The sequence below is a fragment of the Petromyzon marinus genome, chromosome 40, assembly GCF_048934315.1.
Source record: "Petromyzon marinus isolate PM22_M1 ecotype Great Lakes invasive population chromosome 40, UKy_Petmar_22M1.pri1.0, whole genome shotgun sequence".
Classification (NCBI taxonomy): Eukaryota; Metazoa; Chordata; class Hyperoartia; order Petromyzontiformes; family Petromyzontidae; genus Petromyzon; species Petromyzon marinus.
The window spans coordinates 5,287,146-5,305,501 of NC_133706.1; the positions used below are offsets into that span (position 1 = coordinate 5,287,146).

Here is an 18,356-nt window from a genome sequence, read left to right on the forward strand (position 1 = left end):
TCTCCCCGCTCAAATGAGCAATGGTGGCAGTGACAGCGATGGTGGTGGTCTACTCAATGGCCTACCCATGTACCCATGGGGGGGTTGGGGGGGGGCGATGGAGTAGTGACTCGGGGTTCGATTCCCGCTCACGGCCTACACCGGTGACGGTTATTTGAACCGGTCCTGGGCCTCCCCTAGGTCAACTCAGCATAAATTGAGTACCTGGTGCGGTGTGTAAACATCGCCACTGAGATGACAAAGGCGGCCGGGCATGGTGCTGGCCACCCACCCCTTCGTGTGCAGTGCCAGCCTTCATAGGTGCTCGCTAGCAGGACTTTCCCGAACAGTCTGTTAAGGCTATATGGGGGATCTGTGTCTTTGTACCCATGTGTACCCATTTATACAGCTGAGATATGGAATGACTCGTCCCCGTCACAGGAACGTGTAATTTCCACCGGTGGGCCAGGACTGTAAACAAGAGATGATCAAAGGCTTCAATGCTCAATTTAAGTCGAGACACCAATTAAACACGTGCTGCTGGATGGACAAAGGCGGGTGGATTTAAGAGAGGTTGGCCATAGGTTTTAACTGCCGCGCCCGCAGATCGAATCAAAGCGGCGACCTATGGATTGCAGCGAAGCAAGTCCGGAGTGGTGACCATTACACACCTGCGGCAGGAAGTCTACCACTCTCATGGTGACGTTACATAAATTCAAATTGCACATCGCATTTCCCGTGTAACTATAACATTAACCCCACGTGGCCCCATTCCGTTCCATCTGACCACGAATGCCAACCACCCCCCAATCTCCAGACCCCCCCCCCCCCAAGCCCCCCCACACTCCACCTCCTCCCGCCAACCGTGTGGTTATGAATCCCACGGTACGGTTGAATACTCGGGGTGTCCACGTGGGGGCCTTTGGCTGTAATTGTTGGAGCGAAGTCCGCCCCCCTCCCTCTCTCCCCCTCTCTGAGATTGCAATGAGGGCTAAGAGCCATCGGCAGTCGTTGTGCATTTGCTGGCCGTCGATCACGGAGAGGCAACGCGTTCCACTCTCGTCCCAACAAGCACACACATAAATAACTAAGCACAGTCCTGGTGCAAAGAAATGTAGCTTTTTTTTTTAAACCGTCATAAATGTAATGGCGCAGCCCTGCAATGACTTATTTCATTGCACACAGTCAGTAACGACATCATTATTATTATATAAGTTGTAAAGCACTTGGCGATGCGGTTCATTCGAAGCCAGTCCGGAACGTTGTTCTGCGGAATTAATTTGACAGCGCCACAACCGAGTCTTCTTTAACGAAAACCCTTTCAGACAACAACGGTGAGTGCATAGATTGTATTTAAATGTGTTCATAGATTTTAATCTTGATTTGAAGCTTTCGTGACTGCAGGAATCCACTCTCTTTGGTTCTTTCGGTAAAGTCACGTAGGTAGAAAATAAAATAAAATACCTACGTGACTTTACCGACAGAACCAAAGAGTATGGATTCATAGATTTGATAGGAATATTGGGTACAGTCCTATATAATCATTATTATGGATAGGTGGTGCCTTGTACTGTGGTGGTAGTGCCTTACTCCAATGCTAAAATCTCTACTTAAGGCGAGCCAGCGTCTGGGAATTATCGAGTGTGAAATGAAGCCACGATTATAGCTATAGAAACACGGAATGACAACGGTGCATATTTAATAATGTTGTGCTGATATTTGTTTATATTTACGCGGTCTTCAGCTGGCAGGTCTGGATGGTGTAGCCGCGTTATCCGGATTATAAGACGCCCACCCCACTCCCCGGTATTTAAAACTAAAAGTTAGGGCGTGCGTCTTAAAATCTGGGCTGTGTGTGTATGAGAGACTACCTTTGTGGGGAGCGGTAGTGAAGCCGATGTTTACACACCGCACCAGATACTCATTTGAGGCTGAGTCGACCTAAGGAAGGCCCAGGACCGGTTCAGATAATCGTCACTGGGGTTGGTGGCCGCGAGCGGGAATCGAACTCGGGTAGCCGGGATTCATAGTCTCAAGTCATAGCGCCACCACTTCACCCCGAATGAGACGACAGTGATATTATTTAATTAACTGAAATAAGATGAACATCGTGTGTGTAGTATATACAGTATATGTTTATAATACTAATGTGTGTAAGAGGAGCGGTGGTGCATTGGTTCATGTACTGCGCTAGGAAATCCGGCGACCAGAATTCGAATCCCGGCCACGGCGAACATCAGTCGCGAGTGGCGTCTGAACGTTTGCTGATGATCTCCACATCCAATGCAAATGATCGCGTAAACCACACAGATGGCTTAGAATCGGAACTTCATTTTTCATGGAACGTTTTCCCGAGGCCTTCTTCCAAACCCCCTTCGGGCAGTGCAATGACGAAGTGCCGTCAGTGAACGTTCTATGAATGTGTGTTCACGTGTACGTGTGTGAAGTAGGGAGCCGAGGAGTTCCACAGTTCTTATTTCTTCCGTACGGCTGCTGATGTCGACGCAAAGCAACGACCACAATTTCACGTTCAGGCGGCCAAGCCAGCAGACAACCGAGTCAGGAGCAGTAGCGGAGTAGCGCATTATCATCATCATCATCGACGTGATGTCTCCTTCGTATTTCTGGATCGAGGCACTGCGTCGTTACACGTTGCACGGTCTGTTCTGGATGACCGCAGTCGCACACCGCTGGAGAGTTTTTTTTCCCAATTGTGCATCAGGTATCCGCATCTGCCATGATTCGTACGGACGCGATTTAGGGTCGACCACGAGCTTCGTGGAAGTTCCAGAGTTGAATAGCGTGGAGATGACAATGGGACTGGCACGGCGAGGTGAGGCAAGATGAGCGGACGCGAGTGAGTTGCAGTGGCGGCGGTGACTTGGCCCAGCGGTAGCGCGTTTGCCGCTTGTTGCAAAGGTCCGCGGTTCGAATCCATAGGCCGTCCTGGTTAATACCGCCGGTCGCTTCCTACTCCCTTGGCGTTGTTCGACAAAGAGTAGGCTACGTGTGCCGGTGTCGTGATCCAAATGTGAAGACATTAATTGGTAAAATCTCGTAAGCAACATCACCACCGCCTTACTGACTATCGCCTTCGTGATAGCCTCCTTGCGCTGCGAGAATTAAGATGTGAGCGAATGCCAAATGTACTCAATTATCATGATCTTTAATTTGCGAGACTTCAGAAGATCACGAGCATAGGTAGCAGCGGTAGAAGAGGCAAAGGGAGGCAACTGAGACGATATGAGAAGCAATGGAGGCAGCCTGCAGGTCATCAATAGCTGTTAAAATAACGCAACACACCTGTCAATAACGCAATGGCCTTGAAAGTAAAAATACATAATAGGTGACGTTTTGAACAACGACCCTTTCCATCAGAGACCGCCAGTAGAGAGACAGAGTGGAGGGTTACGACACATTTATAAATAACGCGATCTACCCCAAAAAAAACCTTTATTATGGACAATAAGAGTTGGAGACCGAACTTTACACCATGTATGTACTGAATGTTGAACTTTTTCGCACCGTACGTAGCCACCCGTGATAATCGGGAGGTAGCGGGGGAAGGACATCAAACTAAACACAATAAAAGCAGCGTTACAGACGGCCGCAGAAGTAGCGCATCTGAGAGCGCTTTGTTAGATGAGCAGAAAAAACGCCGCCAACGCATGGATGACCGTGGGGGAGGCGCGATGAGAATTACAATAAATCATTTATCTTCCTACGTGCAGTTTCTTTTTTTTAACTGGCACATAACTCGAGCAGTTAGTTAGTTACCTAATAGTAGCGGCTGGGATTCTTCCTCCAAGTTCTGATGATGACTTTGACCTCCACCCCAGATGTGGATCCTTGACCAGCGGCGGTTTCTCTGCGCGATAACTTCTCTCCCACGAAGACGGCAACAGCAGAAGCAGCAGCAGCAGCAGCAGATGCAACAATTCCAAGCAGAGCGTCATTTCAGATGGAGCTGTACAGGGCTGAGCTCTGGAAAATAGTGTGGCGGGGGGGGGGTTGAGGAAACTTCCGTGAGGAATTGAGGCCTGATTAATCAGAAGCCAGCTGCGGCTAATTGTTATGATTCATATCCAAGGCAACATCGCTTTGTGCTTTATATGTAAATTTACAGCACGTTTGTCAATCCATTGCAGGATTGCGGCCTCCACACATCGTGGTGAGTCCTGGGGGTTTGGCCATACTTCACCACGCTGGTCAGTGCAGGTTGGTGAAGAGGGGAAGGTATCACTCGCCGCTGATGTTAGCCGTAGTCGGGGATTGAACTCAGGCTGCTAGGATAGGTTTTATTTATAGATATCATTATTATACCCGAATATGTATTTATATTGGAAGATTCCGATGAGCTATGAAGCTCTTTTTCACAGATGTCCAGTAGTATATATATGGAGAGATAGTACATACCTATGTAATGAAATAGACCAAAATATTCAATGTAGATGTCTTTATTTCGATTTAAAGCTTTCGTGACTGCAAGGATTAATCTTCTTTGGTTATCAATTTATTATTTTTCATCTTCTTGGTTATCAATTTATTATTTTATTCTCATTCTACGTGACTTTACCGAAAGAACCAAAGAAGATAGATGTCTTTAATTTTGCTTTGTGTTAGAGACTGTACAGGGCGATCCACGTATATATATCCCACTAAAATAACCGGGAGAAATAGCGACTATAACATGTTGTCTCAAAGTCTCTACACGTATCCCACCAATCTCAATACACCTTAATTAAATCCTTTATCACTCTCCTCTGCACGATGTGGGAGCCATCGCATCCACTATATTCACTCAGCCGTTGAGAGCAAAAACATGGGTGGTTATAAATCAGCGGGGTATCTTTAAATGTATGTTCAGCATAGAGTACTGTCGATATTAATGAGGACGTGTACTAGAAATGAGCAGAGCAGCTGAACACCAAAAACCGTAACGTTTATTAAATCATCCCTGCCACGATCTCTGTTCAAACAGCAGTCGTAAACACGTGGGTACACAACAGTGTGGTGGTGGTGGTGGGGTAAGGGGCCGTCCATAAATGACGTCACGCACCTGGGGGGGGGGGGTCAGACATTTGTGACGATGCGTGACGAGGAGGGGGGGGGGGTTTGAGAAATGTGACGTCACATCAAAATGCGCAACTTTAAATAAATATAGACAACACGTTCTACTGAATTAAATAGACTTTTTAAATAAATGTTTTTCCTACAACATCAGAGTGCAGCGCCACATTAAATACGCACTACAATGACTATAGTTTAAAGCGATTTGAAGCATGTTTTATATTTTTTTGGGGGGGGAGGTGGGCAGAGCTTTGTGACGTCATATTTAAAGGGGGGGGGGTCTAACTTTTTGTGACGCCGTGTGACGAGGGGGGGGGGTCAAAATCGTCCAAAATCGCGTGACGTCATTTATGGACGGCCCCCTAACTCCCCACCACCACTTCCAATACGTCCGGCCGGCAGTGGAAGAGCAGGCCAAAAACAACACACCCTTGTCCAAAGAGAGCTCTCTCTCTCTCCGTCGACCTCCGTGGAGCGTTGACTTTGAGACCCGTCCGACAGCAGTGGCGCTGGCGATCGATTGCAGGGCTGCGCCTTGGTCTGTCGAACGCCAACGGTGGTGCACTCTGGTTACGTGGAGCGGTGAGCACCGCGCTGCACTACGAACCCTGCGACACGTGTTCCATTCCCGCTCGCGGTCAACGCAAGTGGAGACGGTGATCTGAACCGGTCTCGGGTCTCCCCAAAGGTCGACTCAGCCTCAAATGTGGTTACCCGGTGCGCTGTGTAAACATCGCCACTGGGGAGGCAAAGGCGGCCGGGCGTGGTGCTGGCGGCCCACACCACCTCGTGTGCCGTGCCGGCCTTCGTAGGCGCTGCTCGCTAAAAGCACTTGCCCCAACAGTTCTGCTGCGGCTATGCGGGGGACCTTTGTCTTTGTGACTAAGTGCAGTCGGTCACTCGTACACCGCAAAGCGTCGTAACGCCTGGGTTAAGGTGGCTTTGCAAATGTCGGCGATTATGGCATTCCAATAAAAAAAATCAGGTGTCATTTCTCACGAATAGCATTTACAAACCGTAGACGTTCTCATTTATAATGCACTAGCTGGAAGTACCCGTCGTTGCGCAGGCGAAAAAGATATTTCAAAACCTCTCTTAAAAGCATTACATATACATACACAGACACTAAGCTATTGTGAAAGCCCGGTGTGCCCTTTGTCCATTTCTCCAAAACAAAATTATAAGAAGTCTAAAAAGTTATAGAAGGTGGGGGGTAAATAGTTGATATAAAGGTTTCCGAAAATTGTCAACCCCCCCCCTCAAAAAAATATATACACCCTACATACAACAGAGTAAGTAGTATCTATTGACTCTGTAGTTGTTTTGATTTAAAGCTTTCGTGACTGCAGTAATTCATATTCTTAGGTCTTTCGGTAAAGTCACGTTGAAGGGAAACAATAAAATAATGAAAAATATATAAAAACAATAAAAATTCTCACTACGTTTGTGTTATGTTCGAAACGTCGTGAGTTTTTATTGTTTTTATATATTTTTCATTATTTTATTATTTCCCTTCAACGTGACTTTACCGAAAGAGCTAAGAATATCTGTAGTTGTTATTACTGACTGTACAGTAGTATCTACTGATCCAGTAGTAGCTAATGACTGTATAGTAGTAGTATTTACTGACTGTAGTAACTACTGACTGTAGTAGTATCTACTGGCCCTACAGTACTATCTACTGACTGTATAGTAGTATCTACTGACTGTAGCAGTATTTACTGATGGTAGTGGTATATACTGACTGTTTTAGTATCTACTAACTCTATAGTAGTATCTACCAACTCGATAGCAGTATCTACTATCACTACAGCAGTGCACACCGACTGTGGTGGTACCTGCTATGACTACAGCAGTGCATACCGACTGTGGTGGTATCCTGCTATGACTACAGCATTGTATACTGACTGTGGTGGTATCCTGCTATGACTACAGCATTGTATACTGACTGTGGTGGTACCTGCTTTCTCTACAGCAGTGCATTACAACTGTGGTGGTACCTGCTTTCACTACAGCAGTGCATACCGACTTTTGTGGTACCTGCTTCACTACAGCAGTGCATACTGTGGTGGGACCTTCCTTAACTACAGCAGTGCATACAAACTGTAGTGGTTCTTGCTATCACTACAGCAGTGCATACCGATTGTGGTGATACCTGCTATCACAACAGCAGTGCATACCGACTGTGGTGGGACCTACTATGACTGCAACAGTGCATACCAACTGTGGTGATTCCTGCTTTAACTACAGCTTAGCATACCGACTGTGGTGGTTCCTCCTTTCACTACAGCAGTACATACCGACTGTGGTGATACCTGCTATCACTTCAGCAGTGCATACCGACTATGGTGGTATCCTGCTATGACTACAACAGTGCATACCGACTGTGGTGGTTCCTGCTTTCATTACAACAGTACATACCGACTGTGGTGGTACCTGCTATGATTACAGCAGTGCATACCGACTGTGGTGGTATCTGCTATCACTACAGCAGTGCATACAGACTGTGGTGGTATCCTGCTATGACTACAACAGTACATACCGACTGTAGTGGTTCTTGCTATCACTACAGCAGTGCATACCGACTGTGGTGGGACCTACTATGACTGCAACAGTGCATACCGACTGTGGTGGTTCCTGCTTTAACTACAGCTTAGCATACCGACTGTGGTGGTTCCTCCTTTCACTACAGCAGTACATGCCGACTGTGGTGGTATCCTGCTATGACTACAACAGTGCATACCGACTGTGGTGGTTCCTGCTTTCATTACAGCAGTACATACCGACTGTGGTGGTATCCTGCTATGACTACAGCAGTGCATACCGACTGTGGTGGTATCTGCTTTCACTACAGCAGTGCATACAGACTGTGGTGGTATCCTGCTATGACTACAACAGTGCATACCGACTGTAGTGGTTCTTGCTATCACTACAGCAGTGCATACCGACTGTGGTGATACCTGCTATCACTTCAGCAGTGCATACCGACTGTGGTGGGACCTACTATGACTGCAACAGTGCATACCGACTGTGGTGGTTCCTGCTTTAACTACAGCTTAGCATACCGACTGTGGTGGTTCCTCCTTTCACTACAGCAGTAAATACCGACTGTGGTGGTCTGCTATCACTACAATAGTGCATACCGACTGTGGTGGTTCCTGCGTTCACTACAGCAGTGCATACTGACTGTGGTGTGACCTGCTATAACTACAGCAGAGCATACCGCTTTTGGTGGTACCTGCTTTCACTACAGCAGTGCACACTGACTATGGTGGAACCTGCTTTCACTACAGCAGTGGATACTGACTCGATAGCAGTATATATCGACTCTATAGCACAACCGACTAACTTGACAGAGTGCCGTCATGAGGCCTAGTCCCGTGCAGAGCCCCCGGCCTCGCCTAGATTGCCCAGCTGGCGGCATCTTGGCAGGCTGGGCCGCTACACACCCCCCCACCATCTCCCCGCCCGCTCTACAATAATAGTATCTAAGCGCTATAATGTTAGTATCTACCGACCCTATAGTAGTAAGTGCACACCTTGGGGTTGGACAAGAGGACATGACACTTCGAAGCATTTATCTCAGCACTGTGTTTTTTTTTTACATTTTTAAAACGAAATATACATTTTCCCTCCCTCCCAACGAACGCGTGTACATTTGCTAGGCACAAACCCCGGTCTGCTTTGTCGCGCATGGGTGCTTTGGCGCGCATTGAGCGGCGCAAGGAAATCAATAAATAATAAATAGCACTAAATTGTTAATTTAACTACTTTAAAGTTGACGGATGGGGAAAATGGAAGAGCGCTGGCTCGCCATGGGGCTTATGGCGTGGTACCTGGGTACTTTGTTTTTAACGTAAACCCCACGGTTTGCGTGCCAAATCCTTCACAAGTTTCTTACACAGACAGACAGACAAAAAAATTATATTTATAGGTAAGATAGATGTTAAACTGCATCGTATGTCTGTGTTACTCCGTGTGGTGGTGGAGGTGGCGGAGGTAGCGTAGTGGTTAGCATGCCCCGCTAAGAACCCGGCAACTCCGGTTAGATTCCCACTCCCATGGCAACATCAGTGGTGAATATCCGAACCAGGACTATTCCCAGCTCCACTTGGCCTTCAGCGAGTGCCCGATGCAGTAAGTGCCGAATGAAGCTATTGTGGAGCCTGTAGCATATGTTATAAAGGGGCCCTAAATAAAAACAACAAATATTAAAACACGCATTTTTTAACTTGCATAGTAAAGTAATTGTATTTTTTCATTTGCTATACAGCCAGTTAAATTCGACAAATCATTAACCTTAAACACCCAGTCGTTCGTAAAAGTTGAAGGCAGTATAGTACTATAGTAATAGAGCAAGTGCAGAATCACTGAACAGGAATTGATAGGTTGAAAGCATTTAGCGCGGAGCTTTTGAAAGTGCGGGGCCCGTAGCTACATACGTATGTAGCTACTTTTTCTACATACGTAGCTACTTTTGCTACTAGGATCATCCGTTACTTGTGGTCGTGGTTAAACGTCGACCCTGGGGAAGACAGTTCAACATGTTTCGAACGCTCCACTTGTTCCCTGATCCACGTGTTCCTGCTGATGTCTCTCGGTTATTCCAAGAATGCAGTGCTCCATGCTCAGCTTTTGTTAAATTTTCTTTTGTCATTGCGGATATTTCCAATGCACAGGAGGCAATGTAAACTGATTGAAAACGTCCTTCTTTAGGTATATCGGAATGTGGCTTTTCATTATCAAATTGCATTTTATATCAGCACTCCATCCTGCTCTCACCTTGCCTTTCGTTTTCATCATCGTGATCACGGTCTGCCTTTAAATAACTTCCCTGCAAATGCATTCTCTGCTGCATATTCCATTTGTGTCTCCCCAGAGAATATCGATTCTGTTCATCCAACTCGTGCATAACTTTTCCTTTCGTTCGCATTGATCTCCATCCTCGCCCTTCTCGTTGAGTGAGCTCTTCAATCATTTCCTATATTTCCTGCCCATTGATTCATTACAATACGACCGCGTTGACTCACGTGCGATGTTTCTCTCCTCCACATTTTCCCAACCGGATGGCAGACGTCTCGCGCCACCAACTACGGCGGCGCCCATGAACACCTGAACAGCGAAAATAGCGGAGGGTCCGTCAATGCAAATGCGTGTTTAGTTCTTATTTGTGGTCGGAGGGTGTAACAAAAAAAAAGAGGCCAGCGAAATCTCTCGAAGGACCAAGCAGAAAGAACGCGGAGACAACCGTGGCGGCATTTTCACGCGGGAGAATCAGCCGCGAGTGCGTCTGTGGTGACAAACGCAAACCTGGGACCCCAGCGATTTGAGCCAGACGCTGAGCGCCAGCAGACTAGATGGCAACGACCGGGCTCTCCTGTAGAGAACAACATCAAGTCCTAATCTTCTGCCGGCGGGGTAACGCTGACGGCTTACTTTGGAATGAACAGCGACCAATGAACATATGTCCACCGGGAAAATTCGACGGTCTGTCAACAGGCGCTTTGTACTGTCACTTACCAGAGAGCAAAGTGAAGGGTGACATTCGTCAGTGATGCCATGGACTCTTGGGAAAGGGAATGGAGTCTCGGCAGGGCATATTCACACTCTGCGCACGCAGCGATGTAATTGCTATGAAGACTTAGATTGGAAGTTTGTGCGACATCCGGCACAGAGCCCAGATCTAGCCCCTTGGGAATCCCATCTTGTTAGGAGCTCTGAAAGAAGCTCTACCTGGAAGCGGGTTTTGACGGGAGAAGAGAATGTGAAAGCAGTGTTTGCAGTCATGACTTTGGGACCAGTAGGAAGCATGTGGGCCTCTGATAAAAAATGTATTTCAGAAGAGGGTGACAGTGTGCAATCAAAGGTTCAGTTAAAATTAATGTATTTCCTTTATTAAAACATCATCTTGTATATCGGTACGAGCTAGCAAACAGGAGCTATGAAAATCAGCTACGCTCTCAACCACACTTCTTCCAGCTTGGGCTTCACCCTGGGATACATTGACACAGCAGCAGCAGCAGCCACTCAAAGCACCGACATCTCCCATCACCACCACCACCACCATCAGCCCGGGCCGTCGCTGCTCTACCAGACCGCGACCTCCTCGGCGCTGGGCGCCCTCATCGCCTGCTCCATCGCGGGCAACGCCTTCGTGCTCGCCGCCATCTACCTGGAGCGCTCCCTGCAGACCGTGGCCAACTACCTGATCGGCTCCCTGGCCGTCACGGACCTGCTGGTGTCCGTGCTGGTGCTTCCCGTGGCCGCGCTCTACCAGGTGCTGGGCCGCTGGACCTTGGGCCAGGCCGTGTGCGACGCCTTCATCGCGCTCGACGTTCTGTGCTGCACCTCCTCCATCCTGCATCTGTGCGCCATAGCGCTCGACCGCTACTGGGCCATCACGGACCCCGTGGACTACGTGAACAAGAGGACGCCCCGCCGAGCGGCGCTCATGATCGCCATCACCTGGGTCGTGGGATTCTCCATCTCCATCCCGCCCATGCTGGGATGGAGGCAGGCGGAGGACAGGGCCGACCCGGACGCCTGCAACATCAGCCAGCACCTGGGCTACACGATCTACTCCACCTTCGGCGCCTTCTACATCCCGCTGGTGCTCATGCTGGTGCTGTACGGGAAGATATTCAGCGCGGCCAGGTTCAGGATTCGGAAGAACGTTGCGTTTAAGTCGGCGTCGCACACGGACAACGGCTCTGCCGATGGCCCCATCGCCGTGACGGCTCGCAGCTCCGAGCCAGCGACTCTGCTGATTGTCGCACAGGTGTCGGAAGAACGGACGAGCGACGGGCCAGAGGGTTTGCTTCTGCCGATTGTCATCAGGGATAGGGAGGAGGCAGACGGTGATGGTGGTGGTGGCAGCGGCGGCGGGAGGGTCGGCCAGGAAAGGAAACGCAGCCACGATCAGCATCATCAGCACCAACATCAGCACCATCACAACCACCATCATCATCATCATGACAGTCACACCCAACAGTGCGGTCATGAGCACAGAGATAGTCAGCAGTCTCATCACGGACATCATCGTCACCATCATCAGCATCATCACCACCATCGTCACCATCAACATCATCTCCACCGCAGCAGTCAACGACCAGAGCAGCAGCAGCAGCAGCAGCAGCAGGAGCAGCAGGAGCAGAATTCTTCTGACCAGCAGCAACAAAGTCATGGTCATCAACATCAGCAGAAATGTCATCAACAGCATCGTCAACATAAATCTCAGAGCAATCATTGTCACGTGCAGCAGCAGCTTCATCAGCAGCAAGAGCAGAAACAGCAGCAGCTAGATCAGCAACATCATCACCATCATCATCGTCGTCATCATCATCATCATCATCGCCGCCAGCAACATCATGATGGTGATGATCATCAGCAGCCTCAAGATCATCAGCAGCATAAACATCGGCAAAAGACTGGTGACCGTGATCAGAAACAGCACCGTGGTCATCACAGTTGTCATCATCATCATCAGCATCTTGAACATGAGCAGCTACAACTGCAATCTGCAGACAATCGGCAGCAATCAGCTGATCATCAGCAGCAACATAAGCAATCTACAAACAATAATAATGATGATGATGCCGATCAGCAGCATCGTCATCAGCAGCAGCAATCTACGGAAACTCAACAGCAGAAATCTACAGCGCACGAGGGGCAGCAACAGAAACCGAATCAGCAGCAACAGGTGCATGAAGAGCAACCTGCAGATCAGCAGCAGCAACAGCATCAACAACGACCTGCAGACGAACCTCACCACCACCACCAACAACAGCAGCAACTCGAGAGCAACCAGCAGCCTCCCGACCACCAGAAAACACTCGGTCCATCGCAGGACCTCCAAGCCAAGCAGGCGATGGACCGGGCCCAGATGCACCGGATGAGAAGCGCCATGGCGCGAGAGCGCAAGGCGGTCAAGACTCTGGGTATCATCATGGGCTCGTTCGTGCTCTGCTGGCTGCCCTTCTTCGTCGTGGCGCTGGTGGTGCCATTCTGCGGACCACCCTGCGAGTTGCCCCCGATCCTGATGGCCCTCATCACGTGGCTCGGCTACTCCAACTCCCTGCTCAACCCCGTCATCTACGCCTACTTCAATCGGGACTTCCAGAACGCCTTCAAGAAGATCGCCAGGTGCAGGTGCTGCAGAGGGAGGTATTGAGGTGTGCTGGGGTGGCTATGGTTGCGACCTGTCCCGGTTTGAATTAGAATGTGTATTTTTACCGGAGGAATCCGATGAGCTGTAAAGCTCTTTTTCACAGATGTCCAGTAGTGTCACAGAAGAATACCTTTCAACCCTTTCTTAGTGCCGACCTTATTACAGACCAGTTCAAGTCACAGAGTCACTGTGTGTGTATTGCTACCACTGATGTGCCAACAATAGAATTGCTTTGTTGGTTTTAACTTTTAACTTTTGATTTCGCTTAACAATTCACAATCACATTTATAAACCAGAATGTTAATCACCAAGGTGAATAAACATGGAATGTTTGGCAACATCCGGGCATGGCTGGTGGTAAAACAGTCAAGAGAAGGATTTAAATTCATAAGGAGGAACCCTCCGAAACTATAATAGCCTCAGCCCCCCCCCCCCCCCTTCAAACTTAATCCGGCCTTGGGAACACAGTGAGTGGATCTGGGATCAGAGCTCCGTGCTCTGACCCCTGAGAGTCTGGGTTTGAATCTGGCTTCGAATCCAGCCTCTCAGCCACGCGTGATTAAGCCAAGCTATCAAGTCCACCAATGACTGCAGGAAAGCAAAAAAAAACAACCCATTGTGTTAAATTGAAATCTTCACGAAGTTACATCTCTGAGCATTAAACAATGACGAAGATCCCCCGTATAGCCTTAACACACTTTAGGGGCAAGCGCTGTTAGCGAGCAACCTGTGAAGGCCGGCACGGCATACGAAGAGATGGGTGACCAGCACCACGCCCAGTCGCAATTTGTCTCCCCAGTGGCGATGTTTGCACACTGCACCAGGTACTCATTTGAGGCCGAGTCGACCTAGGGGAGGCTGGTGTTGGTCGTGAGCGGGAATCGAACTCGGGACGCCGGTGTCGTAACACAGCGCGTTAGTCGCCGCACTGCCCGCTCATTGCGCAACTCTTTTGGGGCATTTTATTAAATAATAGTGGTGGATAAAGAGGCATCTTGACGTGACTGCAGAAATAGTTCTAAGACATGGCAACAACCTCCAGGGCCGTGATGGACTTGTGGCTGCCAGATTTCGTCTTTCCTCACACAATCCGTGATGGCGATGGCACAAGTGGGGTACAGTGTGAGCATCGGGGGTTAGGGGAAACAACAACATCAAAATGAGATGGCCATTCCAGTGACACGGGGCGAGTCCTGAGGTTTGAATCTCGGTTGAAGTCACTCATTACCTTAAGTCTCCTGGAGGTGATGGTCTTCGCCCGGTCAGCGGCGACTCAAGTCAAAGCACCCTTCTCCATTGGTGTCCTTGAGCCAGTGATGGAAATTCCACGTTACTATGGTTGAGCCCAGTCTGTCCACAAGACGATAATTGTCTAAGACTCCGAAACAGATAATACCGCTGACATTCTGCGTTCGAATTCGGGGTTCAGCCGCATAGAGATTAAACTGTTTTCTCGAGTGTTGAGAGTTGATGGTCTCGGTCGGCCCAGTTACCAGTTACTGCACAAAACAATTCTAAAATCTGTTTTTCATACTCTTTGGTTCTTTCGGTAAAGTCACGTAGGTAGAAATAAAATAAAATCAAACAAAGCACGACGTTTCGATCGCAACACAAGCAATCTTCAGGCCTACTTCAGAATGCTCTTGCTGTGGTTGTTCCACCTGATGAAGATTGCTTGTGTTGCGATCGAAACGTCGTGATTTTATTTATTTTATTTCTACCCACGTGACTTTACCGAAAGAACCAACGAGTATGGATTGCTGCAGTCACGAAAGCTTCAAATCAAGATCTGTTTTCACTTAAATACCCCTACCCCAGATGTAACTCCGAAACATTTATAAGCATGTGGGAAGCCTGGTAGGACTGGTAGGTTAACGAGCTCCACAGAGTCATACACAGTTCTACCGTCTATGCAGTGTCGGATTAAGCTAGTGCGGGGCCTGTAGCATATGTTATAAAGGGACCCTAAATAAAAATACGTAAATATTAAAACACACATTTTTAACTTGCATAGCAAAGTTAGTGTATTTTTTCATTTGCTATACAGCCAGATAATACGACAAATCGCTAACCTTAAACACCCAGTCGTTCGTAAAAGTTGAAGGCGGTATAGTACTATAGTAATAGAGCAAGTGCACAATCACTGAACCGGAATTGATAGCTCGAAAGCATTTAGCGCGGGGCCCTTGAAAGTGCGGGGCCCGTAGCAAATGCTACTTTTGCAACTAGGATAATCCGGCACTGCGTCTATGCGAACCACTCAACACATTCGTCAATGACAATGCCCGCTCCCTTCTTTTCGTCACACACATGTCAACATCTGGGACCTTGGCAATAAAACAGAAGGTGTTAAGATGTTCAAACACCAAAGAGAAAAAATGTTGCAAGGATTCAAGTCCGCATTAACCACACTTGTGGTGAACATGGAAACAAACATGCTCTGATAATATATGCACTGTCTTGGGAACTGATTGGCCTACACCTGTTTTCTTGCCAGAAAGGGTAACACTTATTCTTATGTTTTCATTATTTTATACTGGCAAAAAAAGGTCCCATGTTGTAGCTGCTCACCCCGAGCTATAAAATGTCCTGACAGTGGCATTGGTGCTGTTCGCCTTTTGGCGTTCTCTCGTCTGACACTGGTGAGACTAGGCCCTAAAGAAAGCTGTCTCTGGTATGTACCGGTCAGCATCAAAGACAATGCATTATATACTATCAGAGCATGTTTTGTTTGCTTGTTCACCGCAAGTACTGTGTGTGGTTAACGCAGTAAACTTGAGTCCTCGCAAAAGGTTTCTATTTGGTGTTTGAACATCTTAACACAACTCCACTTTTACCGCCAGAAAGGGTAAAAAAAAACATGTTCTTATTTTGTAATAATGTGAACATCTGTGTGTGTGTGCCCCCTGGTTTGGAACAACATCGTTCCCTTCGGCGGCGACCTCTTTAATGCTTCCTTTGAACCGAGGACGTTTCGCAGGGATGCCGACGTGATGGGCTGATGGGGGAAACTCCCCGTGGACTGGCCTAGAGAGGGAGTGGTGCTTACAGCAGATGGTCGACTGTTCAGTGCAAACTACGGTCACACGTACCGGTAACTCTCAAGAAGGGGCACCGCAGTTCACGGCAGGAGGTGAACATTTACCCCCTTCTCAGGAGCGTAACGAGTGTGGGGGGCAGGCAGGTGGTGCCTTGCCCCCCCCCCTTGCCTGGTGGACAAAGCTACGAGTTGGGGGGGGGGCCCTCTGCAACCACCACGATGACATTTGTTTTCAGCAACAGTGTCAAACAACAACAACAACAAACTTGTTTAAAACGCGGTTTAATGCATTGTTATTTAAATGCTTCCGATTACGTTCCACGTTTTATTTGAATGTAATTAGAGCGGTAACGTAATATTGCAAAGAGGCACTACTACGGAGCTGGTAGTGGCTGCATTTTGTGAAGACGGAGCGCCCCCAACAGCGTTAAATGTTCGAGACCGTGAGCATATTGATGCGATTAGGCCGTGATATAGAATAGCCGAGGTGCGACCGTGCGAGACAAATCAAATATCGGGGCTCCACCTGACCGATTGGAGCACCACTCGAGCTGCTAATGTAGCTACAACGCCACGGCCCATACTGACAGACTAATTGCCCACTTGGCAGGACAGTGCTACGTCATCTTGGTGCCATACAGAGGCAGCTTTCATCGAAAAGAAAACCGCATCTGAGCACTGGAATGATTTAGATGAGGTGCAAGGCACTCTGAAATGTTGGGACATTTAAGCCACCGAATGAATGCCAATTCTCAACATTGACCGTCATATTTTAAATCCACTTGTATTTGTGTGTTGATGGAAACGTGGAGAAGGTCGCACTCATCCCGAACTGCCTGCCAGTGCCTTCCACGTGTCTCCACAGCTCGGGACTCGCTCGTGGGGAAAGTGATTTCCTCTCGTGCTGATGAAGCGACGTGAGATGTGAGTGGTTTTGAGGAGCGAGGCGAAGAGTTATTCCGGCCAGGGATTAAATCCTTGTGACATCGATGATGATGATGATGATGGGGGTGATGATGATTGTGATGGACCATATGCAATGCATTTCAAGTGGTCTGTGCAGAGAAATAATACATATTCATCAAGGCCCACTCGCTGCTTTTTGTATAAGGACAATTTATTTTCCAGCAGCAGCGAAAAACATATGTACAATATACAAAAAGTAAAATAATCCACTATACATAGTCCTGTTTTTGTTTTACTGGATATTTCTATCAGCAATTTTAATAGGTTTAGGGCTAATGTTGTTTAGCAATATTTTACCTGTCAAACGTTAATGCACTTAACCTATACCGTGATGCCATATGCGTGGTGGCGTACAAAATGTTCAATTTTGAAACCTTCATGGTGCCCGTTTGTCAACCTTGTATCCGACATTGATGCGTGCATATGCTGTCTATGTGCCAATGTACATTGATGCGTTACAAAGATTGCTTTTCAAATCAAACACAGTGTTGTTGATTGTATTTTGGAGTGTGTGTGTGTGCGCAATCGTGTGGGGATCGGCAGCACAGTGGTTAGCGCCCTAAACTACGAACCCAGGTTATGCGAGTTCGATTCCCGCTCACGGCCAACATTTGTGGGGGAAATCCGAACCGGTCTTGGACTTTCCACTGAGTCGACTCAGCCTTCAATGAGTACCTTGTGCAGGCTATAAACATCAGCACTGGGGAGACGAAGGCGCCCGGGTATGGTGTTGGCCACCCATCCCATCGTGCACCGTTCTGGCCTTCATAGGTGCTTGTTAACAGCACTTGCCCCAACAACTTGTATAGGCTATACGGGGTATCTTTGTCTTTGTTTTAGGTGCTGACACAAACATCTGGGTTATGCCCCACGACCTGCCTGCAAGACCACTCTACGTGGTGTCAAAGTGCACCTAACCTGGCACAAGCGCTGTACTAGCAATGCCACCACTCGGCGGCTATTGTTGTGCACGTGTGTGTGTGTTTCTTGCAACGACTGTTGGAAAAAGCTGTTAGTGAACACCTATTAAGGCCAAGGAATGGATTAGCGCACTGCAACACACTCACAGAACCCGGGGTTTGTACCCAGTCAAAGTGCGTATGGTTAATGCATTTTAACGTGAACGAGTTCTGC

The 18,356-nt window shown here is 48.1% G+C and overlaps 1 protein-coding gene across 1 annotated transcript; it reads left to right on the forward strand.

Annotated features, from left to right (window-relative positions):
- Positions 1-955: 955 nt before the first annotated feature.
- LOC116950742 (5-hydroxytryptamine receptor 1A-like) lies at positions 956-17,703 on the forward strand. The gene is made up of 2 exons (XM_032968766.2): positions 956-1,313; positions 10,123-17,703. The coding sequence occupies exon 2, from the start codon at positions 10,991-10,993 to the stop codon at positions 13,217-13,219; it is 2,229 nt and encodes a 742-aa protein (XP_032824657.2). The 5' UTR covers positions 956-1,313; positions 10,123-10,990; the 3' UTR covers positions 13,220-17,703.
- Positions 17,704-18,356: the final 653 nt, after the last annotated feature.

Coding starts and splice junctions, on each gene's coding strand:
- LOC116950742 (XM_032968766.2), top strand. CDS start 10,991: ATGAAAATCAGCTACGCTCTCAACCACACTTCTTCCAGCTTGGGCTTC.